This window comes from Rhinichthys klamathensis, unplaced genomic scaffold, assembly GCF_029890125.1.
Source record: "Rhinichthys klamathensis goyatoka isolate OS25496 unplaced genomic scaffold, OSU_Roscu_1.1 h1tg000157l_1, whole genome shotgun sequence".
In the NCBI taxonomy this organism is placed as follows: Eukaryota; Metazoa; Chordata; class Actinopteri; order Cypriniformes; family Leuciscidae; genus Rhinichthys; species Rhinichthys klamathensis.
The window spans coordinates 4,666,566-4,693,028 of record NW_026606692.1 but is presented as its reverse complement, the minus strand read 5'-3'; the positions used below and the strand labels follow the sequence as shown (position 1 = coordinate 4,693,028).

Here is a 26,463-nt window from a genome sequence, read left to right as displayed (position 1 = left end):
GTTCATCGGACATCTTCAATGAGGAAGTCCGACCAGTTATTTATTTGCTTTGGATCACCTAAGAAGGGTCTTCCTGCTTCTAAACAGACGGTTAGTAAGTGGATAGTCGAGGCTATTTCACTTGCATACGAGTACTCTGACCATCCGTGTCCCTTGGTGGTCAGAGCTCACTCAACGAGGGGTATGGCGGCCTCTAAAGCCTTGTTATTTGGGGTTTCTCTCCAAGACGTTTGTGATGCGGCAGGCTGGTCTTCACCGCTCACATTCGTCAGGTTTTACAGTTTGGACCTGGATGCTGCCCCAGGTTCTCAGGTGCTTAGTGCGTAGTTCCAACAGACTGACACTCAGGTACTTGAAATTCTGGCGTTTTGGGTATTCTCGTTCCCAAAGCGTCAAGTGACGCATCGCGAGTTCCCTCGAAAGGGAACGTCTCAGGTTACTACTGTAACCATAGTTCCCTGAGAAAGGGAACGAGACGATGCGTCACCCTGCCATACTTCCTGCATCCCTGTGATCGGCTTGCTTCGACTTTTTGAAGCTAATGCCGCGTTTCACCGGATGTGCTCTTATGCCTTCCTGGTCATGACGTCACCCGCCCGTGACGCTCATTCTTTCCATTGGACTAGTTGACATTGATGCTCAGACGCATTCACGCTGGGGGCGTTCCCAAAGCGTCAAGTGACGCATCGTCTCGTTCCCTTTCTCAGGGAACTATGGTTACAGTAGTAACCTGAGACGTTTTATTTATCAAGTAATAATTAATTTGATCGAAAGTGACAGTAAAGACATTTATAATGTTACAAAAGTCTTTTGAACATCCTATTCATCAAAGAATCCTAAAAAAAAAAAAAACTGTACAACTGACAGACCAACAACTGTTTCAACATTGATAATAATAATAAATGTTTCTTGAGCATCAAATCCTCATATTATACTGATTTGTGAAGGATCATTTGACACTGAAGACACTGACACTGGTGATGCTGAAAATTCAGCTTTGATCACAGGAATAAATTACACTTCACTATATATTCACACAGAAAACAGCTGATTTACACTGGAATAATATTTAATACTATAACTGATTTTTGTTGTATTTTTAATCAAATAAGCGCAGCCATGGTTAGCAGAAGAGAATTCTTTTAAAAGTATTTAAAATCGTACCGACCCCAAACTTTTGAACGGTAGTGTATGTACAAAAGTCTTTCACTGATTCTGACCAGACTAAAGTTTAGACCAAAGTTGCACATTTGAAAGGGTTTACACTTTATAATACTCTTAACTTGAATCTGAATGTACACGTATGTACACAAACACATTACCGGTAATACGTTGATATAACAATGAGATCAAACTGGCCAGTAATGAAGAAATAAAACAGCTTAATTCTTATCAAAAATGGCATTTCTAAATCAAAAGTTCACAATGATAACGGTGCCTCGAGATTAGGCTTTGTTATATTTGGCAGTTAAAGACTGTTAAAATGTTCAAGCATCTTGTTGCAACACAACACCCCTAATGTCTTTGTGTTCATATGCCACAAATCGGACACAATATCACCAAAATGGGATTCATTTGACCTACGAACTAGTCTTCTGACAATACATCATTAAAAGCACAGAAACTACGAGTGATAGTAGATTGGAAACTACAGGGGCAACACTTACTGTATTTGTGCTACACTTCTTATTAGGTGTGAGATCACAGACAGACAACTACAAAAATAAAAGCACACACTTTTAGACCACGGACAGTGATAGAGACTAAAGAGGGCTGTTTTCTAATTATGTTAGTGCTGAAAAGTGGCACATTCAAATCTTTTAAGTGTTTGCAATTTTACAAAATACAGCTCAGTCATGTGACATTGTGATGCGTAACACAGCATCACATACCCAACCTCCCTAATTCATGTAAACCCGCTGTGTTAACTAGAAAATTTGTTTTATGAAATACAATGAAATGCCCAAAATCAAAACATAGCAGCCATTGTGAATAAATAGTAATGATAATAAAATAACTGTTGTGCCCAAATTCCATTTTCCAATTACAGATTACAGGCTCAGTACTGACGCACTGAATTGTACACACTCAAAGTTACTAGTAAATATGTTAACCAGCAGATTAAAACTAAATGTATTCATTTGATTTACTAACTTCAGTTGGAAACAGTACGCAGTCCAGACACACAAAAGAATACCAAGGCAAAATATCACCTACAAAACACTGAAAATATATGATTGAAAGTCAACATAAAACAGCTTTCAGAGTTTACTTCCTTAATGTGATGCTAAACAGGATATTCAGACTTCATTTTATCAACTGTGAAATGATTGGATTGTGAAAATGGGCATGTATCACCATAAAATGCCCTGAATGCGAGTTTGTCGATTACAAAACTTCTAAAACGCAACTGGCACCTTCTTCTGAGGAGACTTTCTGACTGGGATGTGGAGGCCGAAGGTCAAATTCAGAATTTAAAAACTTGTTCAAATTGATCATTATTTGGTATTATTTTGCTATAACTGTATGACAAATTAGCTTATAATAAACAATGCCACAATAGCTACACTGAATAAAAAAAAAATGGTGTAGAAACAATTTTCACTCAGAAATTGCTATTAAACTGCACAATTAATTAAAAAGAAATGGCAAGTAACATTGAATTTAACATTACATTTTAAAGTAAGAAATCTTTGTTTTCTTTGAAGAATCATTTTTACAGTGTAGTTGGCTATTGATGAAATAATTTTGACATTAGAAGTTATTTTAGTGGTGGAAGTTCAAGTTATACATTGCGATGAACAAATTTTAACATTTTGTCATTGAAAAAACGTGGAACACCCAGAACATTAATGAAGTAAATGGGATCAATTTCATGTTGACCTTATTGAATTGATAGCATATTGACCAAGTCTGGATATGTCTTCCAACCAATAAGAGAAAAGTAACAGTTACAAATTCCGCCAAAGGAGATTTAAAGTTCCCACTTAATTCAGGTACCGATGAAGTAAATGAATGTAAACACCCTGTAAACCATTCAGTGCCGTTCTTCCTGATAATTAAGTCTCCGTATCTCTCAACAAGTGAGTTAACCACTCACCAAATGGAAATAACCCCTGTGACTTTCACTGACGATTATTGTGTTGTATTCCCAATATGGACAAATGCCTCTCAGTGCTTTTATCAGCCTTTTATTCAACTCATTGTGCTGATCAACTCGACTGTTCATGATTTCACAATCCTCTCAGGTCTAACAGTAGTCTTTCCAGTAGGGCAGCAGTTTTGGCGGTATGAAGGATTTGCTGAAAAAGTGCAAGTGTTCCAGTCAGGAAAATATAAAATTCAAGTGCATATTCACTCCTATATTCTTTTAAATACACTTCTCTTTCCATTCAGAATGATTTTTTACTTTCAAACATCCATGTTCTGTTTCAGGCTCAAATTAAGGACCTTTGAGAGTGTCTGGAATATTTGATTTCACCAAGTTAATGATGTTACTAGATCTAACTATGTGAAGTCCTGTATGAAACGCTTTAAAATACCTGTAGAGGAGAAAAACCATGTTCCTGGGTGACTGACAAGCTTTTTGGGGATGGATGGTGTTTGGATGGGTTGCGTTGACCTCCTCCCCAAAGTTGTTATGCCATATTTTATGTGGCATGATATCAGTTCAGTGGCTTGTATTATTTCTAGTCCCGTTTTTGACCACCAGAGGATCAAGGAAAGACATTTAAGGTGCTGGTAGAAGAACCAGGCTCTACAGAGCATGGAGACCTGGACGTTAGACCACAGTGTTCCTCTGCCGGTACGGAGGAGGAGGCAGGACTGTTCCTGGCTTCATTCCAGACAGATATTCAGGGTTTTCAGCCACGGCAGGCTGTATGCGGCCGTTCTGCTTGTAAAGGAACTTGTTATTGCAGACCCCCGAAGAGTCTTGGGAGTTCTGAGGGGTAACCTTGGGCGGAAGGCTGTGCTGCCAATACTCAGGATTGTCAAAGCTATTCTTGTACATCTTGTCCACTAATGTGGTCCCAATCTGGCTGCCTGGTTGCACCGGGTGACCTGGCAGTTTACCTACCACTGAGGACTTTGCCAAATGAAACTGTTGTGGGGAACGATTCGATTGGCATGGGTGTCCTGGTTGGACTTGATGGCTCACAAGACAGATCTGGCCTGCTGGTGCTTGGGAGACAGATTTGCTGGCGTGATCATGGGCCGACTGGACTGGATGGGTATGTTGATCATTTTGGCTCATCGGTACAGGGTGTACCAGCTGAACTGGTGGTATGGCGAAGTGAACGTGCGGTCCGTGGCTGTGATGATGGGGTTTGCCCAGTTGTGTGATGTGGGGAACGTGGGTGCCTGGAGTGTGGGACGCTGTGGTCACCTGCAACGGGACGGAGACTCCATTTTTCCTTAACATTTCCTGGTTCATGTCACCGGTGTTGTTGAATGTGTTGAGGTAAAGGGGCTCATTGATGTATTCATCTTCACATTTGGGCTTTCCATCAGGGGTGCTGTGGTAACCTGGGTTGTCTAGCGCGTGAACGTCTTTATTTTTACGCCTTGTTACAAAAGGATTCTCCTCAACGGGATTCAGATGATCTACAAAAGTGACAGACAATGACATGGATAAAACAGTGTAGACATTATGCTTTTTAATACACATTTTATACATGGCTCTTCATATAAGAAAAAGTGTGGAATTGCTAAAAAGGTTAAATCATTTTATAGATAAAAAGTAAAGTAACTTTAAACATATTTGTGTCTTAAGGTATAAAATAATATAAAGTACAATAATATAATAACAATACAACTTAATAAGCGGAAATGATTACTAAGTGCACCTTTAAAGGGACATTTCACCTAAAAAATGTAAACATTTATGCACCCTAATGTAATTAATTTCTTCAGTGGAACATGAGGCAGCAAATTCTTAATTATATCTTGACCACTCAAATGTGATTGAGTGATTGAGGACTGGGCTGTCAAGCTCCAAAAAGCAAAAAAAAAGCATATCATAAAAATGTTATATTCCAAGTCTTCTTAACTGATCAGGGGTGCGTTTCCCAAAGCCAACTATAGGTCGCAAGTTCCGTCGTTACCAATAGAGTTCAATGGAAATTGTGATCATAGTTGGCCAACGATGCTTTTGGGAAACGCACCCCTGTTCTGTTGAGACTCAGTGGTCACTGAATCAGATTCAGTCAAACAGAACGTAAGAATTAATCTCACAAGGGGAAAATAGAAGTAGGTCCATAGAGCAAAAAAAAAAGCAAATAAGAATAAAAATTGTCTAAAACTAAACAATTAGGAATGAATATATAATTTCGAACTAAACAATTAAGAATAAATATTTAAATGAAAACTAAATTAAAATATTTAACATATATAAAAACCATAACATATATTAAACAAAGTAAATATTAATAGACAACACTAAATAAATAAAAAGACCAGTACAAGAATGTCATATTTTGAGTTCCACAGAAGAAAGTAAGGCCGTGTGTCCACCAAAGCGGTTTTCCACGCGCCTGGCGTATGTTTTCAATGGGAGCGCCGCGTTTTTTAAACGCCATGAGCGTAACGAGGCGCTGGACGTTTTCTTCCCGCTGAAGCGCCGAGCGCCCGGCGTTTTTTACTGGTCGCCGAGAGTTGAAAAATGTTCAACTTTGGGTAAAACGCAGCGCTCATCACTGTCACTTTTTACCCAGCCATCCAATCACAGTGGAGGAGGGGCGGGGCTAATACCACACCGACCAACTGTCACAACATTCTTTCTGTACAACGACATCAACCAGCAGAGCTAACCGAACAAAATGGATGAAAAATAAATTTTTAGTATGAAAAAAATTATCTGCGAAATCAGTTACAAGTAAAGTGTGCTGAGGATATTCTGTATCATAGCAACGAAACGTCTCAACGGAAAAAACGCTGCACTGCCAAAACGCTCTCGTGCGCCCACAGCTAGGCGTCTTCAGCAGAGCGTATAGCGTTTTCAGCTGGCTAAAAACGCTTTGGTGGACACACGGCCTAATACAGGTTTGAAATGACATCAGGATGAGGAAACCATGACAGAGACATGGTGAAACAATCTGTATTGTAAAAAGTGCTATATATATAAAGGTGACTTGACTTGATAGAGCTTTTACACTTCCTATAATAAATGACTTGAGAACATACTTGTGGAGATCTTGTCCTTCATAGGGGACATATAACCATCCTCATCTGTATCTTCCCTCTGTCCTTTCTCTCCCAGGAGGACCGTTGGGTCTGCACTGTAACGCTGGCCGCTGCTGTCTTCTACCGAGTGAGCTGTGGGCTGTTTCTTCAAGCTTCCATTACAGTGTGGATCCTCTACCGGGTCCAGACCGGCTCTTTGTAATCCTGCTGGGACAGAGGGGCCACTTCCTGTAGCGACTGCCACATGAGGTCGGGACCCTGTTCCCTCCTCGGGGCACAAACTTCCATCATGATACCCAAACTGGTTCTGATCACAGGAGGAACATAAATTAACTTGAGGAAATAAGATGCTGAGGTTGGAGAAGTGTAACATGAAAAATGCATTTTGAAAATGTCATGCAATATGGCATCGGGAACTACCATATTGGTAAGACATAAATTACATCAAAAGGTCTAGAGTAGACCAACCTAAATTCATAAATTAAAAAGTGGATATTTTGTTGCTATAGAGACAGGACAGCCATGGGAAAAATATCCAAAACAAGCACAAGATATAGGGTGGGGTGCAAAAGTAGGAAAGCATCCTTGTTTCTTTGGTCTTCTTGATTTTCAGAATTTGCGGCATCACTGTATTGACCATATATTTTTAGACTGGGCACTTTGGGACAGATACACTTTCTGATATAGCAAAGCTCATGTTTAAAGTGGTCAAGTTTAATTATTGTATGAGGCAGGAAGTGGATGTCATTTTGCCTGTTCTTTTCATTACTCAGGTGAAATTAAATGCTGTGACCAACTTGGCAATGGAGAGAGTCTATTCAAACAGTAATAATGAAAGCTGGGTGCAGCGGCACTGCTCTATGTAATTCTCAGAGCCATTGTGAGTCTGTGTTTCTAACTGAACAGTCATGATCGTCAGCAAATTACACCGCTAAACATACACTACTGTTGACTGTTCTAAAGAAAGAAAGTAATATTTCATTTAGCAAGGATGCATTAAAAAACAAAAGCGACAGTAATTTTTTTTTACATTGTTACACATTTCTTTTTCAAATAACTGCTGTTCTTTTGAACTTTGTAATTATCAAAGGATCCTGAAAAAAAAACTATTTTACACAAAAACATTAAGGAGCACCATTGTTTTCAAAATTGATAATAGGAATAAATATTTATTGAGCAGCAAATCATTTGACTGATTTCTGAAGGGGAAAACAGATATTTTAAATGGTAATAATATTTCACAATATTACTGTTTTTACTGTATTTTTGATCAAATAAATACAGCCTTCGTAAGCATTAGAGACTTTCAAAACATTTAAAAATCGTATCGACCTCAAACCTTTGAACAGTAATACAAAGTACTCATCAGAATGAACGAATGAACAAATAAAATACAGTAGGGTCCAAAAGTCTGAGACCACACTGGGACTGAATCTATGATTAATGCAAAACCTGGAAACAAACAAAGTTTATGTATATGAAGAATGCAAAGCATGCATTTTCACTAGTGGTCTCAGTCTTTTGGACAACATATATATGTTGTACTACTGTATATTATTCAGTTGAGATTATAGCTGTGGAAATACAATATTTATGCACTGAAAGGTTTTCAAAATAATAATTGAAGAGTATATATTGCATAATAATGTGTGACAATATACTAGGCTAAAAAATTTTTTTTTTTAATGTAAATATGTCCATTAATGTACTAGGAATAAAAGCATGTGTCATCATTAGGAAAGGGCAAAGGAATTGAAATAAAAAAAATAAAAAATAAGACCCAATATGTTTTATTATTTGTATTTTGAAGTGACGCATATGAAGTGGTACACTAGTGCTTACTTGATTTGAATCTACATGTGGGCGGGGCATATGCGACGTGGTAGGAGCATTTAAGGAATGAGGAACCAAGTACTCCTCAGCGTCCATCAGGTCATCCAGCTCCTCCTCATCTAGAAGACTCTGGAAGAACTTACTGTGGTTGGGGCTGGGCAGCTTCATGCGATCGTCCCCCTGAGATGACAACATATTGTGTTATCCAATGAGGTTCAGGATCATGAAACATTTCGATTTCAAACAGAGAGAGGTTAAGCAATCCCCACCTGTATGACGAGGTATCTCTGAGGGTCTCGTGCCATGCGGCTGAACTCTGCAGCGAGTTCCTTAAACCGAGGCCGACTATCAGCATCAATCATCCAGCCTGGAGGTCAACACAGAGCAACATAGATGACTTCAGTTCAAATCTGCCTGGATTATATAGCCGACTCTTGTCTGAATGTATGTCAGTGTGGTTTTATTGTGTTCACATTTACACATAACAAATATAACTAAATTCTCAGTTCTGCATTTTATGTATTCACAATATATCGGGTTTAGCATTTGCTTGATACTAATTTCTTAATTTCATTTTATTTCATTTTATTTCCCCTCCAATCTGACACAAATGGGAAGCAATAAAAGTGGATTTCATGCAGGAATATTAAACTCTCTGAGGTGTTATAATTGTTATGTTGAATCAAATCATAAACGGCATCTTCCAGTCAAATATGATTACGGCAAACAGATCTAATCTCCGTCTCTTTTCACTTATTTGTGGAATTGACTGTGCTAAAACAAATTGAGTGCGAGTGCATAAAGAGAGCTGGATAAAGCAGTGACAGCAAGTACAAGACTTGATTTGGTTTGGCTATAGCTTTTTACATTGTACCTTTTTTTTTTGTGTGCAAAACATAACCATATTAAAGTATGTCATTTCTGTCCCTCTAACAGCACCTAATGAAGTTCAAAAATAACAACAGGTTTTTGAAACACATCTTCCATCCAGCATTGGTTAATAAAATGGAAAGCATTCTATATAAACAGATTATAAAGTCTAAGAATATGACTCACATTTCACCATCACCATGTAGACGTCTATGGTGCAGATGGGCGGCTGGGGCAAACGCTCGCCCTTCTCCAGGATATCTGGAATCTCACGTGTGGAAATCCCATCATAGGGCTTTCCTCCGAACGTCATCAGCTCCCAGATAGTCACCCCTGAATGAATGGGAAATACATAGTCCATCTTCAAAGCTCACTGTTAGTTATCATGATGGTCATGAAATTATGGGAGTGAAACCACAAAGAATGTGTTGTTTTCAGCTATACTTAACTTTCTTTATCTTACAGAAAGCAGTATCCGATCTATGAATGCCACTTTTAGCTGTTTTGCATTTATTCCAAAATTTTTGCTGATGAGAACGCTAAAAAAAGAACCCTATGGTGCTCCTTGTGTGGCGGTCAAAAATTACTGAAATAAATAAATATGAATGAATGAATATATGAATGTACTATACTGTACTACACTTTATTTTTATGATGTATTTTTTATTTAAAATGTTGTATTTTTAGGGGATTTTATGATACTACATTATATTTATGCAGTAGAATAAAATCCATTTATTACAGATTATTGCTGAAGTGAAAAGTTAAAAAAGTGAACAAAAAATGTTACGTTATATAATGCACATTTTATATGAAATATATATTTACCAAAACATGTTTTACTTGAAATCCTGCAAGAAAACCAAAGCCATTATTATAAACAAGTTGTGTTCTAAATTTGAGGTTGATATCTCAAAAAATGAGCTTTCAGAAACATTTTGTTTGGATGCAGTACCAAACGTTTCCACTATGAAATTCGCTTCCCATTTATTTCCAATGCGATCCATGCGAGAAGTGTGACTATTTTTTTCCAGGGCCCTTTAACCTTTTCGAATAATGTCCATGTTTTTTTATTTTTTTATTTCAGTGTTCACATAGCAAATGCAAACACCTTTATCAAGTTTCGTACCATTTTGATGAAGTAAAAAAAAAAAAAAAAAAAAAAACTAACAACAAAAAAAAAAACATCAAATTTTTCGATCAAAAATGACAGAAGAGCACCAGAGGGTTAAAAAAAAGTTAAGTCAATGTTAAATAAATATTATAATAAATATTACTTAAATAAACAAAAACAAATAATCAAATAACATGATTATTTAATAATATATGTAATATAATAATAATTTTGAATACAAATAATTGAGTTGAAAATATGAAATGAAATTTTTTTTATTAAAAAAATTTAAATAAATTAACTGAATATAAATTTATTTAAAATTACATAACTAGATAACATTTTTATAAAATAAACAAAACAAAATAATAAACATAATTATCACAGTCAACACAATTTGCTTCACTGTGTATAGCTCACCATAGCTCCAAATATCACTCTGGTGAGTGAACCTCCTGTAGTGAATGCACTCCAAGGCCATCCACTTGATGGGCATCTAAGTTAATGAATAATGGTTTTACATTTCAGCTTATGCAAAGAGCATTTTCATATGAACATGGCAAATCAGATCACTTTGATTAAAGGATATACAATAATGTAAAATATCTGGTAACACTTTACAATAAGGTTCCATTTGTTAATAAGAACTAACAATGACAAATACTTTTAAAGTATTTATTAAACAGTGTTAATTTCTACATTTACTATTATATTATTAAAATAAAAGTTGTATTAACATTAGTTAATGCACTGTGAACTAACATAAACAACGAACAGTTATATGTTTATTATCTAACATTAACAAAAGTTCATAAATGCTGTACAAATATATTGCTCAGAGTTGGTTCATGTTAACTAACGCATTAACAAATGTTAATAATGAGACTTTATTGTGTTACCAAATACTTTGTTTTGGGAAGGTGTGAAATGCATTAATGCTCAGAATGAAATGAGAGTCCAAATGAGACCCGTCAACTTTCACTCAAAAGGATTTAACAAACTCCTTTACAAGAAGAACTGCTGGCGAACACAAATCAATACTGATGATTTTTCCATAAATCATCTTTAGATTTTTTTGATATGCTTTTACTTTGTAGTGCTTTTTGATGTAAACAAATATGACGTTTCAAACACTGACCTTGCCTCCATCCGCACTGTACTCCTTTTCGTCTATTTCCAGGAGGCGAGCAAGTCCAAAATCAGTGATCTTGATGTGGTTTGGAGATTTGACCAGGACGTTACGAGCCGCGAGGTCTCTGTGCACCAGCCGCCTCTCCTCCAGGAACATCATACCCTGCCGAAGAAGAGATTTGAACAATTATCATTTAAACCTGCTTAATATCACATATCTACAAGTAAAGCGCATTACAGGGAAGCTACATCACCCGAGCTTCCCTCTCATAGACCACCGCTGCTATACAAATGCATCAGAGATTTAAATATTGGCCTGCCAAATTAGATTCACTTCCTAAAGATGCAAATTAGTGAGACATCTAATTAAAATGTAATAGCATCTCCTTATTTCTCTATACCCATGTTCACTTCCATTTTGCTACTTTGGGTCACTGTGCATTAATACTGATCTTAGTGCCTCTACAGAAGTTTGCCTATGATTTATGGCTTTATGTTAATCTTCAATTAAAATGCAACTTCCTGGCCTTTGGGAGAAGAGGGGAGCTGTGCTGGAGGGGCTGCTAAAACTCTGCACGTGCTTGAAGAAAATCACTGACAGTGAGGGTTTTAGGAAATGGACCTGTGGGCTTTTTTTGGGCAGTGCTGAATGAAGCCATGACAGAAAGGACTGTGGACGCATGGCAGCACAATGAAGGACGACAACACAAGAATGGACCATTCAGGGTGACCCTTTAGTGAAGCACATGCTTTCAAGACAAACTGAAAGAATATTGGCCACTGGAACACTGTACAAATACTCATTAAAAAAGCCAAGTTTTGTGTGAGTTCTGCTGTGTAATTGCCAGTTTTCAGCACAATTAAACAATGACAAAATTGAGATCCTGCCAACATCAATGCAGGAATAAAACGAGAAATGTTGGTCTGCAAGAAACACAAAAAATACATGTTTTTCCAATAAATCATTTTTTTTAATTTTTTTAAATAAGTATTTTGTTCAGCAAGGATCCATTAAACTGATCAAAGGTGATGGTAAAGACTTTTACACTGTTACCAAAATTTTATTTTATTTTAATTTTAAACTTTCTATTCATCAAATAATCCTGAAAATGTATAAACATGTATAATGTATAAAAAATAAAAAACTTACTGACCCAAACTTTTGAAAAGACAATTTTTTACCAAAAACATTGTATGCATTTGGATATACTGGATGTGGATCCTGTGAAGATTTTGAGTGATGATACAAATGAATCGGTTTTTGATGCATTTCACAGCACTACTGGCAAGAGTAAACCATACGGATTCTCATTTATCTCAATGATAGTTGCAAAAATCACATCCTGATGTTCTAACGTTGACTCCATAATGGTGCATTTACTGCATCTACCAACCAGCCAAACTCCTTGACTGATACACGACTCTCTGTGACATGTCATTTGCTGACTTTTTCTTCCAGAGGCAATGATCATCGCTGCTCAGAGCTACTTATACAGCTGTCTGGGAATTTATGTGAGCATGCATGAATCAGACAACAGCTGAGTCAAGAACACTGTGTTAAAATACATTTTCTCTGTGATTCAGAGAGAGACATTGACCCATCATCCATCACACAGCAGCACTGTAGATGTAGCTGCACACTCTCTCTCTCAAATATAGTCACGCAGAGTGCACACGTAAGAAAAAGCACAACATATAATACAGAATAGCTTGAGCGATCCATGTAGGATAGGATATTGTAGCAGTTGCTTTGTCATCTACTCCATACAGGCAATATCCTCAATGAGCTTTTCATGATAGACAATGCTCAATTTATTCTATGACAGTTTGATGTTAGCATGTTGCAATACTTTACATATGTCAGTCAGATTTTTTTTTAAGAAATTCAAATATTCAGACATTTGTAATGTTACAAAAGATTAATTTCCATATCAAATATTATTTTTTTTAACTTTCTATTCATCAAAGAATCCTGAAAAACTGCATCGTGGTTTCCACAAAAATATGAAGTAGCACAATTGTTTTCAACCTTGATCAGCTATGTTTCTTTCATTTTCAAATATTCTCAAATAAAAAAGTTATTTTAAAATTATAATAATATTTCACGATCAAATAAATGCATAAGCATAAGAGACTTCTTTCAAAAACATAAACAAATGCATTGTAAAGTATAAAAATATACAAAGTATACACATATTGGGTAAAACAAATGTTTATTTTGAATCCAATCAAATTCTATATTTATCAAAAAATAAAAATATGTTTTTTGTTGATTTCAACTCATCCACCATCTTAGAATCCCACAATGAATGTAAACGCAGCAATATACATTGGTATTTACAAGTTCAAAATCAAAGTACCCATTAGAAGGTAACGACCAAAACCATGGGACTCTTTTGTAAAGTATTTTAAGAAACGCATGTCCGTTTTTTCCACATTAAGGATGTACGAGCAGCCTTATAGAGCTGTTGATTTAGCACTCAAAGAAGAATAAAAGGAAACGTGAGAGAGATCTTTAGCAAATGCAAACCTGCTTTTGTCAGCAGAAACACTACAGAAGACAATCGCTCTCATGAACTGTATCCAAACTAAAGTATCCAACGCTGCAAATCTTGAATCTTCAAATTTGATTCTTCACTCTGAGATCAAGAAAGCTGGATCTAGTGGAATTAGCATGCAAACGACAAGCTTTACTGCTGCCGGCCTTTAATGTTCCTTTCCATACAGAAGCTCTCTATCCCACCAAAGAGATGGGCTAGGCAGTGAGAAGCAGCCCTTTGTGTGTTCAGTTTGACTGAAGTCAGATTAAAGCAAGAGCAAACCCCGTCAAAAGCTACCGGCGTTTAGTATTACAGGCTTCTTGCAGGCTAGCGCGAGGAGCAGGTCCAAGCGTTGGCGTGACGTGCATGTAAGCAGGCCAGAGCATTCGAGTAGCGTCCCTAACCTCTGTTCTCTTATTTTTATATCTGCGTTACTAGAGGTTAAAGTTTCTCCGAACAAAAAGAGAAGAGGCTCCCGTGGTGCCCTATTACAGCACTTTCTAACCGCTGGCATGGGAAATAACAAATATTAGACGTGCACGACCACCGGGGCTTAATTAAAATCAGAGAGAGAAAGCTGCATCTAAAAAAAAAGATGGCGGAGGAGAACACATCGAAAAACACATGTTGAAAGATGGATTGAGGGTCAGAGGGTCAAGGTTGTTGTTGTTACATTCAGATTAATGATGCTATGAGATATGTTGTTCCCCTTTTACTATTGATCTTAGTATTTCACCAGTGTAATTGTTTGATAAAACAATGACATCTTTAAGAAACTACTTCAAATGTTAGATGAAGTCAAAAGTAATAAACAAAACTGTTTAAGTCTCCATTTTCTGATTTTAGTGTAATTTTTTTTTATATATCAGAGCTGCAGTGCTAGTACAGGCATATTTCACAAATAAATCTCCATTGTTTTTGGACAGTCAAAATCTTCAACAGTTGTCAGAACAAAATTCAAACATAAGCGTTTTCCCATGTCGGACCCAAACTTTGGAATGATCTCCCTCTTTCTATAAGGACAGTAAAGTCACTATCGAAATGTAAGGCCATGTTAAATGCACATCTGCTAAAAACTTCCTGGGCAACTTCATGATATAGGTGTGTGATCATTACGTTGTCTGTTTTGTGCGTTCAACTTTAAAAACAATTTTTTTTAGTTCCCTGTCCTCTTATTTTTGTGTTTTATTAGTGATTTTGAAGCACCTTGGGCAACAGCTGTTGCATTAAATGTGCTAGATAAATAAACAAATGAAATGAAATTGTGATCAGAGAAGTAAATGTTGGCCCGCTATGCACCCGTATAGCCTAAAAGTTTATGTGCAATAAATTCTATGTTGAATCAAATTAAACATTTCCTTCTAAAGCTATACTTTTTGGAATGTAAAGCTACCCTAACCCTAACATAATAATGATTTAAAATGATCTTTTGGGGTAATTTCTCAGCCAAACTTGCTAATTAGTTAGATTGATTGGATGAGTTAATCAGTACATGATTTAATTAATTAGATAAAAAAGTTGAATCGCTTGACAGCCATACAAATAGTAAGCATTTTACAGTGTATATACTATGCAGTAAACAGTAACACATTACAATAAAGTTCCATTAGTTAACATAAACTAAAAATTAACAATTTGTTAATTGATGTTAATTTCAAGATTTAGTAATTCCTTTTTAAATCAAAAGTTGTATTCGTGAACATTAACGGTACACAGAAATGATGATTATTTTGGATATCACATGACCTCTGATTATTTATTAATCCTAGTTATTTAATTATGCATTGAAAAAATGGCATTTAAAAGACAGCGTTACTTTCCGACAGCAACTAAATAACAAAACCTGAACTAATCTAGTAACAGAGCACACAATAATACACACATTTGCTACTGATTAATGCATACATTAAAAGATGTTTTCAGTCCTTTACTACGCCGTTTGAACTCTCACATTTCGCATGCAATCTCGTTGAAATATAGCTGCATTGTAAGAGGGATTCATATTCACAAACTCTCTTCAGTCCTACATGCAGAACAATGTTGTCAGTTTCCTTGATGTGTTACGGAGGAGGAGGATAACAGGACTACATACTGTCTGAAAAGCTGTAGTGCGTGGGCAGCACAGGAGTTTCATCAGACAACATGGTATAATTTGTGATAAATACACAGGAGCGGTTTCCATCACACACCGGTGGAACAAAGACAACGAAAACTAACTGCATCACGGTGCACAACGAAAAACATTTGAGTCTTTTATGCTAAGTCTCAAACTGCTGAAAGTTTGCAGCTAGCTGGCGAAAGAAGATGTGTAAACATCATTGGTTATTTATGAAAAGACTGAATATGCTGCTGTTTGTTTCATACACGATGAATCCATTTTTCAAGCATCAACATCTCCTTATGACCGTTCATTCTTACACCCTTTCTACAACGGTGTATGCATTCCTCTCTCTCTCAATTAAAATTTTCAGTTTTAATAGTAGCCTACTTTATTGCAGTGCTTCTAAACCTTTTTGACTTTTAAGGGCCATGTCACACTAAGCTCAAGGTCAGCCGTCTGCCAATGTCGGGCCGTTGGTGAGCATCTGTCGGGCTAGATTTTGCAGTGTGTTTCACATGTCCGCTTTAGTCGGGCTCACGGCTGTGGGAGTTCGCACGATTCAGCATGTTGAGAGATCGCTCTGATTGGCTGTTCAGTTTAGTGCGCGAAAGTGATGAAAGTGAGCCAAGTAGCCTAGACGGCCCAGAAAGAAGGCTGTTCTAATTTTTACGTCATCTTACCTGAGCATTCAATACACAAATATTTTCATAACAACATGAGCCATCTGGAATGAAGAAAGTGATCAGCGTGATTGATATTCAAAATGGAAAGCAAACGCTGCTTTGTTTAGTCTTAGTTTCGGATAGGGATGTCCCGATCAGGTTTTTTTGCCCTCGAGTCCGAGTCCGAGTCATTTGATTTTGAGTATCTACCGATACCAAGTCCTGATCCGATACTTATATAATACATAAAAAAAGAATAAAGAAGAGAGAAAAAACAGATCTAGGATGTTCCTTATTTTTTATTTAATTCACCTTATTTTAACATTCAACAAGTCTGTTAACAAACAGAGCACTTCTGTGAGGTAGCTTGAACAATCAAGTAATAAATAACATAAAATCTTCACTTTTGGACTTTAGTGCAACAGTAAATATAGAAAAAGTCTAATATAAAAACAAATAGCACCTCAACTTAAAATACCCGGCAGGCATGTAAACAAAAAATAAAAATGTTTTAAAAGTGTATAAAAAATAATGAGAATATATATATACATTAGGGGTGTAACAGTTCACAAAATTTGCAGTACGATACAGCAAAAAGAAAGAAATGCCAGAGAAATCCCCTATTTATTAAAAGAAAAACTATTTTTAAATAAGTTTGAGTTTTCCTACATCTTGAAACTTTCAGGTTTATAATCTTTGAAGGATGAACAAATAATGTTTTGGTAATCACATTAAAAATAACATTTAAATATATATTTATATAATATTTGAGTTTTGAAGTGCAACATTAAATCCATGTTCATTCACGGCACAATGTTTCTCCTGGTTCCCACGTCAGCGCTGTTTGATCTAAAAGAGATCTACGGTTAATAACGGAGAAATGTGAATGCTTCTCACTAGATCTCGCAGCGATGTTATTACTTCAGTGGCGAATTCAAATGTTTTCTTCACTGGATCTCTTAGCGCTGTGTCGCTTGATCTCGCGCTGCACAGATGTTGCTGGTCCGAACTGATAAATGGTCCGTTAAGCACAATATAATGAGTAGCGCAGTTTCGTTCCGCTTTCATTACGTTTGCCATTTGATGTTGCGCAACATTGTGGTGATCGCGCTAGCGCGGATTTTGTCTGCAGGAAAAACGGTCCTAGGAATCATTCGGTTTGTATGCGTACCAAACCGTAAGCCTCGTACCAAACTGGTTCAATAATTACGAATACATGTACCATTACACCCCTAATTTACATATATCCGAGTCCTGATCAGGAGGTAACGTCCAATTCCGATCGAGTCTGAAACCACGTGATCGGATCGGGACATCCCTAGTTTCGGATTGCCTTTTTGAATGACACATAAAGACTATTGATACCTGCTGATATAGACAGTTATTTCATTACATGTACGTGCAGAACGCACGTGCCAGTTGACAGTCAGATGTAGTCTTTGCAGTGTGTTCAAGTGCAGCTTTTTGGCCGAGACACAGCCGATAACACAATCGGCTTTCGTCGACGTAAGCTCTTTGATGTCGGCTTGGCGTGTCATGGCCTAAAAGGGATAGTTCACCCAAAAATGAAAATTCGGTCATCATTTACTCACCCTCAACTTAGTTGTTCCAAACATGTATACAGTAGGCCTACATGTCTTTGTGCTCGTGGACACTAAGGAAGATATTTTGAAGAATGTTTGTAACCAAACAGTTGTTGTGGGACCCCATTTGCCGCGTTTCCACTGTCGGGCCAGTGCGAGCCTGGGCTTTAAACGGGCCGTGCCGGGCTAAAAGCCACGGGCCTGTAGCACAGAGCCCAAAACACACTGCGTTTCCACTGTCGGGCCAGAAGCTCCACAGACAGCGCTTCACTAAAACACGCCAGTAACGCCTCTCTGGAACAACGTCACACAAACCCTTCATTTCACCAACAACTGGATGTTTACTTGAATATTTAAAACCCAAGAATCAATGTTTTACCACAAGTTTACAATGCAAAGTGATACATTGATCATAATGAATTAATTTGTGTCAAAATTGCACATTAGTCACACAGAAATAAAGTGGTTTACCTTTAGGTCTATTTCAAAAAAAGAAAGAGGACCGACTTAGTCTACTTATTCAGTCGCGTCTGTTTCTGTTTATTCTGTTTATTTGGTAGTTACAGGACATATTTACATCACTTTTAGAAAGAATGATAATTTCTATATGCCACCAAAAATAACACGACCTGATGAGCTTTAGCACTCTCTCCCAGTAGGCTACTTTATTTCTTCAGTCAGAGAAACAGAGGAAGCTCCCGAATCCTGTTATACAATAGATTTTACACTATACACAACCCTTTTCCCTTTAAATTACAACATGAAAGACAAAGTTTAACGTATTATCATAAATCGAATGACAGTACACACAAAAAAGACCTGCCTTGCTCAAAACTACATCGGTGCAAAGTGTGGAAATGGACAAAATCTCAAAGCCAATGTGTTATGAAAGACAAAAAGATGTTTACATAAAACTATTTATAGCTGGCTAAAACACATTTGTTTAAAGGCCAGGCAATCAGATGACTGAATGGAAAAACATCCTCATAAAAAATATTTCAGTACTGGATCATGATTTCTTCCTTTGCCCACATCTTCAAAAGCAAACATTACTAAATCATTCACGAGCACAGAGTCCCATCAGCTGCAGTCGGCTTGAATTAGCCTAGTTCACTCTAATCTGTGATAAGGACACCTCAGCTCTTTTCATAGTCAACTATATTGAAATGAATGATCCAATCAGAGTTTCAATCCCCCAAATCCAAACTCCATACATCTATTAGTGCAGCGGATCCCTCGCTGTAATTGGAGGGTTTCAGAGACTCTCTGCATTTTCCAGAGTGATCATCGGGCTGAATGAAGGCACTTATTCAGCTTGGATTAGGGATTGTTTGGTGATGGAAAAGGCTGAATGCCGGCCTTTAACATCACATGCATTTAAAGGTGAATTCAAAAAGAAATAAACAGAAATGCTTATTACCAAACAATACATTCAAATTGAATTGAAGACAGAAAAGGAGACTTGCTGCACCACAATTGATTTGCATTCGCTCTGATAAAAACAACAACATATGCATTAAAGAATGTCTTAAAGATGCAGAACGCTTACTTTTGAGTCTGCCATAATAAAACAAATGAGCTATATTACCACTGTATCGAAAATGGTCTCATTTGATTGCATTTTTTATTTCTCCTCAGGAATTCTACAAGTAACATCATATGAAAGAAACAGAGGAGTCCATTAAGTCTCTTAAGCTAGAGGAAACTTTGCAATGTCAGTACTATATAGATATCAATTACTGCATGAGAGAAAACACTATGTGTGTGTTGCTATGAAAAACAGCAAGATGGAAATGCTGGACAAGGTATAAGATTTGAACATGATAAGATAATAGTCTAAATGGATGCAATGATGATAACTAGCTCTTTTCTAATATATTTGTTGGCATTGTTTGTTTTTTTTCCCTGGCAGATAAATGCTGGATGCTGGGAATTATTCAAATGACACCCATCATCTGATGGAGGGTATCACTTTTGATGCCAAGTAAGCTTGGAAATATGCAAACGAGCTCTACCAAAGCCACATACTTTATCCATGATTTTAGAAAGAATATAATAACCCTCTTTTATTCATACTGCAATGCCAAATCAAATTCATAATTATGATTTTTCAATAAGCCAATGTATGCAAAAATATCTCATTTTGAACTTTTGCACATTTCAACGCCTGATGTATTATTAAATCAGGAAGGTAAAAAAATATGCACGTAAAAGCGAGGAAAAATATCATTAAATTAAAGGAGATATTATTTTATTTTCAGATACAGAATACTGTATTGAATTGAATGAGAATTACATGTAATCTGCCGCAGATATATATCTATATATTCAGATACATTTTTTTCTTTAAATTATACACATAAAAAGGGACACAGAATAATGTATTTTGAGAGTGTTACTCTGAATCTGCTTCAGAAAGTAAATAAAGAAATAAATGTATTTCATTAAGAAATAAAGCGTACTTTTTTTTAGATATAAAGTCATATTTCCCTTCTTTTTTAAACTTTGAGGCTGAAACGGGTTTTCATATTGGACACCACAAATATGATTTGGTTAAATTACGTTTTTAGGTACCTACTGCATATACAAGGTACTCTCATTTGTCATGTTCACACTATATGACTAATTCAGATCTTGTATTCTCAGACAAAAGGTGCAAAGTAAATGAGCAATGCTATGAAAGATGACATTAATCCTGTATGCTAACCAGAAGAGAGAGGAGTAGTTGAAAAATCACACACTGAAAATGCTGCTGTCCAACTCAAACATCTTGAAATGCTGAAGGCGTCAAAATCGGTCTCCTCTCTCCCTGGCATCTAACTTTCTCTTCACTTCAGCTGTCATGTTCCTCAGGTCTAGGCGTGAGATAGCAACAGGTCTGGAAATTCACTCACACTAAAATAAGTCTCCAGCTTCTCCAAGAACACAGCAGGAGGAGGAGCCCATGCCCTTGCACTACATACAGGTTCTGTATGATAGGAGAGCACGACGCCAATATCTAAAAGGACTGGGCAGCAATCACAGGTCACTGGGTGAACACAGCAGGGTTATCTAATGGACGATTGAGAGGATTAATATCCTGAGGACAACAGCAGGTGAGAAATCAAACACAGATCCAACCTTAAACTCTCTAGCTTCTCTGAGAGATGACATGCTGGTCAACAATCTCAGACTGAACAGTGATTATGGCTCTCGATTGAGGACAGTGGATTCCTTTTCTGTCCAACACAGAGGGAAATATAATGCTATATATATTTGATGATTATAGGATTTAATTTGCTCAGCTTGAATAGTTAATTCTCTTTTAAAGCTTTAACAATGCTTCGCCTCACACAATTTCTTCAATGTCTAAAGCAGCATTTCAATCATTTTGGACATTTTATTCTCATCTTGGCTTTTACATCCAGTATTTTTATGCAGTATCTTAAAATCTGCATAAAAATACATCATCGTTCAAAAGTTGAGGGTAAGATTTTGTAATATTGTTGATATTCTGATCACCAAGGCTAGATTTATTTGATAAAAAATACAGTGAAAATAGTAATATTGTGAAAATAAATATACGATATAATGATGTCTTAATATATTTTAAAATGTAATTTATTTAAGATTTTTCAGCTTTCTTTACTCCAGTCTTCAGTGTCACATGACCTTTCAGAAATCATTATAATATGCTGATTTGCTGCTCATTTCTTATCATTATCAATGTTGAAAACAGTTGTGCTGCTTAATATTTTTGTGGAAATACAGGATTATTAAATGAATAGGATTCATCTTTTTGAAATCTTTTGTAACATTATGAATGTCTTGACTGTTACTTTTATCAATTTAATGTATCCATGCTGATTAAAAGGATTAATTTCTTTAAAAAAAATGAACAGTACAGTATAATGTGGATGCAAACCGGACTACTTATTTTATAGATAGACAGGGATTGCCGGTACTGAAGTGAGAAACTGGATTGGCAATTGACACAAACTGGACTTCAACTTGCGTTGACTGTTTGAGCACCACAGCTAAATAAATATTTCATGCAATGCTGAGTAGGAAATGGGTAGCTGAGGATATTTTCCCTGAACTCCTTCATACACCAGTCCATTACATAACGTTTCAATCACAGAGCTGAAGGAAAAAGATTTTCTCTTTAAACATGGTAGGGGGGGCAGTTGCACTCATTTGGCGCATGAGACATCGGAGCTTCTTCCTTCGAAGCACTTCTAAGAACGTCCTTGTGTTTGATGTGGTACCCGACTGAGCCAAAGCAACTGAGTGTTTAGTGGTTCAGCAGCCTGCAGATATGTGCGTTCGGGGTAAAAAAGAACCTTCAAGTACAGTGCATTTACTATGAACTCTGGGAAGGAAGGGTATGTAGAGATTCATTATTTGAGACAATGTTTTTCACTGTGTACATGCTCAACAACAAAGGCAAAAACACAGTCTTACCTTTGCGATCTGCACGCACCAGTTGAGCAGCAGCTGGGAGCCGATGTTCTCCTGGTGCTCATGTACGTAGTCCAGCAGGCAGCCGTGGGGCATGAGCTGAGTTACCAGCTGAATAGTGGGACTCAAGCAGACCCCCAACAGACGCACTAAATGAGGATGCTCCATGCTGGCCATGATCAGCGCCTCCTGGAGGACAAAAAGAGAAACACTGGAAATGTGCTGTTTTCATCAACACTATGGATCATTTTCACCAAATAGTACTCCAAACTAGGATTGGGTATCGCCAACTACCTCATGATACAATACATATTGGGATATCATAATTGAATCAACATCAAAACTGCTCCAAAACCATAAGGGAGATCTAGAATGACTGCAAGAGAAATGTATAATCTGCAGGTTCAGTCTCTCTCTCTCTCTCTCTCTCTCTCTCTCTCTCTCTCTCTCTCTCTCTCTCTCTCGCATCTCATAGAAGCAACACTGAGAAACGTTACTGAGCACACAGTGTCAGATCACAAAACATACTCAGAGAAGAAAGCTTAAAGGTCATAAGTGTAATTTAAAATTTGTGTTATTTTAATTCATTTTATTCCTACTTTTAGGATTCATTAAACTGATCAAATTTACAGTGAAGACATTTATAATGTTATAAAAATTTCCATTTCAAATAAATGCAGTTCTTTTAAACGTTGTATTCATCAAACAATCTTGATAATCACAAACATATTAAGCAGCACAACTGTTTTCAACATTGATAATAATCAGAAATGTTTCTTGAGCAGCAAATCATCATATTAGAATGATTTCTGAAGGATCATGTGACACTGAAGACTGGAGTAATGATCCTGAAAATCAGCTTTGCATCACAGGAATAAATTACATTTGACAAATATATTAAAATTGTAATATATTAAAAACATTTTTTACTGTATTTTTGATCAAATTAATGCAGCCCTTGTGAGCATAAGATACTTCATTCAAAATCTTACAAACACCAAATTTTGAACAGTAGTGCGTATTTATGCAAAAATTCAGTTACATAAATAAAATGCAAAATGAGCCTGGTTTAAAAACTTGTTATCCATGTGAACAGCTCCCCTTGTGTTCAATACAAACATCTTCCTTTTTACTTTAGCATGCTGTTAAGAAATCAGCTCAAAGCCCATATGGCTTCAAAAGCAAGAGCTTAAGTTGTTTAGTTATAGTTATTTAACGTTAAATGTATATAAAAATGCATGTATTTAATTGCTAATTATTTGATTTGCACTGTTGGCTATATTCATTCACTTGTTTGTTCTTGCAATATAATTTGCAAATGATGGTAAACAGTAAAGTGAGGTTTAATTATACTCACATCCATAAATTCCACATTGGCTTTAGGTCCTGTACTTTCATTGAGTATCTTTATGGCCACTGGAATCTTCACTGTTTCTCCTTCTGGAATCCAGATTCCCTTATAAAAAAAAAAATGGCAGCAGAAGTTCAGGAAACAAGCAAAATTCATAAACACATGGATCATAAAAGTGAATGTAGTACCTTGTAAACAGTGCCAAAGGCTCCTGATCCCAAGATCTTGACCCTCTTAAGCTCCGTCTCCTTCAGTATACGTAACTGTGCCTGGTTTGGCGCCGTGCCGCTCGGCGTTAAAGGCTCCACCAACTGCTCAAAAAACATAATCAAAATTCATACATAACTACAATACCTACTTGAGCTTCATCTGCCAGTAACTAGTTGGCACCATTATGGATGGTATGATTTCATTATTGTCATCATATGTTTTCATTTGGTTACAGTCTGTGTTTTGCCAATTTGCTCTGCTTTTTTCAGTTTAAATTGCTGAGTTTTTATCTCCTCTTCTTTACTTCTCGAGTTATGCCTGTGTTTATACAGAGATTCTTTCAGTGACGTTAAAGAGTGCTGCAGGGATGACGTCAAAACCCAGAAGACGAATTCATGGCCTCTTAATCTGTTTTCATTTATCTAGCCACTAAAACCTTTGCCAAATTGCAAAAAAACATGCACAATATTGCTGCTGTAATTCTCATATTTACAAATTGCTATTCATATCACTCTGCAGTGGTTGTCAATCTCATCATGTATTCAGTTCAAAATACTTATTTTAACCTTCAAGGATCTTCATAGTGTTGAACCTCATTATCTACAGTATGTGAGCTACTGCATCCATATATTCCTGCATGTATGCTCCGGTCCTCCCAATTCAGATTGCTATACTTTTCCTTAGGTTTCAACTCTTTAATATGGGTGACAGAACCACCATTAAAAACTTCCTATGTCATAATGGTTGCTATAGACAGACCCTATTTCTAAATAATTTATTAATCCTGATATTGAGTAGGCCTATATTATATATTTTATGTCTTTCAATAAAAACAAGAACAAATAATCCTGCAACACTGGATTTATCTGCAAGAAGTAGATACTGAAACAGTAAATCAATTTGGGCCTATACACTCCCAAACAAAACTGCAGATTCCATAATATTGACTTTATTTCAAATGCACATTCACACACATACTGGCTGCAGAACATTTTGAAGTACTTTCAGAAGTTGCCATTTAAGGATCCAAAAATGATCTCCATTATTCCATTTGAGGTTTCCCACCATTGAAGTGAGAGAGGCACTTTCAAATGGAAAGTTGAGACTGGCTATAGAGCCCACAGACCCGTAAATGCACCACAACACCAATTTCACTGGCCAGGCTCTCTGTCCGGATTTAGTTTTTTTTTCAGACTTTGTGTGTCTCCTGATATCAAATGTTTATAAAATTAGTGCACCGCATCCAAATTATTGAAACTCCTTTTAAATGTTGGCAGATTTTTAGCACTCACCTCTGTTTCTAAGAAACGGCGTAAAGCTCTTTTCTTCTTGATGCTCTTCCGACGGAAAAAGATAGCAAATCCGAGCGCCACGATTACGACCACAAACATCCCCCCAATCACCCCAGCTGCAATCAGAGGCGTCCTGGAGGAAAAGACACCATTCAGTTAAAATTCAGTTTTTCTTTTTGGATTCGTTCTATGCACAACAAATATGAAAAGTTCTTTAGTTGGAAACAAGTGAAAATTATCTGGAAAGATTTTGTAATGTTTTGAATTGTATTTAACTGATTTTTAATATATATATATATAATATATAATAGGGCTGTCAAACGATTAATCGCGATTAATCGCATCCAAAATAAAAGTTTGTGTTTACATAATATATGTGTGTGTACTGTGTATAATTATTTTTAATACATAAATACCCACACATCCATGTGTATTTAAGAAATATTTGCATGTATATACTGTATATAGACTGAATGTAGCCTATATATAATGTATATTTTATGTAAATATAAACATTTTATATATAAATAACATATTTTTCTTAAATATTTACATGTGTGCATTTATATATATAAAATAATTATACACAGTACACACATATATATTATGTAAAAACAAACTTTTATTTTGGATGCGATTTATTAATCGTTTGACAGCCCTAATATATATATATATATATATATATATATATATATATAAAACCAGTGCCTTGAATAGTTTGGGGAATAAAACAAACAAAATGTATGAGGAAAACATTTGGGTGTTTACCTGTCCAGCATCCCAATACAATCTTGAATCCGGGGTCCAGTACACCTGTGATACAGAAAATTAGAACGATTACATTGATCAAAAGTGACCGTAAAGACATTTACATTGTTACAAAAACATTATTTCAAAGAAACGCTGTTCTTTTGAACTTTCTATTCATCAAAGAATCCTGAAATCAGTTTATACAAAAATAAGCAGTAAACCGTTTTCAAATAATAGAAAATATTTCTTGAGCAGCAAATCAGCATATTAGAATGATTTCTGAAGGATCATGTGACACTGAAGACTGGAGTAATGATGCTGGAAAATTCAGCTTTGACATCACAAGAATACATTTTAAATTTCACAATATTACTGTTTTTACTGTCATTTTTTTAATCAAATA

The 26,463-nt window shown here is 36.3% G+C and overlaps 1 protein-coding gene across 1 annotated transcript in view; it reads right to left on the bottom strand.

Annotated features, from left to right (window-relative positions):
• Positions 1 to 2,696: 2,696 nt before the first annotated feature.
• The window catches only part of si:ch73-383l1.1 (receptor tyrosine-protein kinase erbB-4), a 219,642-nt gene continuing 195,875 nt past the window's right edge, over positions 2,697 to 26,463 (bottom strand). The window contains exons 16-27 of the mRNA XM_056258704.1: positions 26,079 to 26,123; positions 25,311 to 25,443; positions 23,997 to 24,119; positions 23,815 to 23,913; positions 22,461 to 22,646; positions 11,139 to 11,294; positions 10,421 to 10,496; positions 9,073 to 9,219; positions 8,286 to 8,383; positions 8,026 to 8,196; positions 6,184 to 6,490; positions 2,697 to 4,605 (exon numbers count right to left, since the gene is read on the bottom strand). Of these exons, the coding sequence (XP_056114679.1) occupies positions 3,782 to 4,605; positions 6,184 to 6,490; positions 8,026 to 8,196; positions 8,286 to 8,383; positions 9,073 to 9,219; positions 10,421 to 10,496; positions 11,139 to 11,294; positions 22,461 to 22,646; positions 23,815 to 23,913; positions 23,997 to 24,119; positions 25,311 to 25,443; positions 26,079 to 26,123 (2,365 nt within the window). The 3' untranslated portion in view covers positions 2,697 to 3,781. The remainder of the gene's footprint in view (positions 4,606 to 6,183; positions 6,491 to 8,025; positions 8,197 to 8,285; positions 8,384 to 9,072; positions 9,220 to 10,420; positions 10,497 to 11,138; positions 11,295 to 22,460; positions 22,647 to 23,814; positions 23,914 to 23,996; positions 24,120 to 25,310; positions 25,444 to 26,078; positions 26,124 to 26,463) is intronic.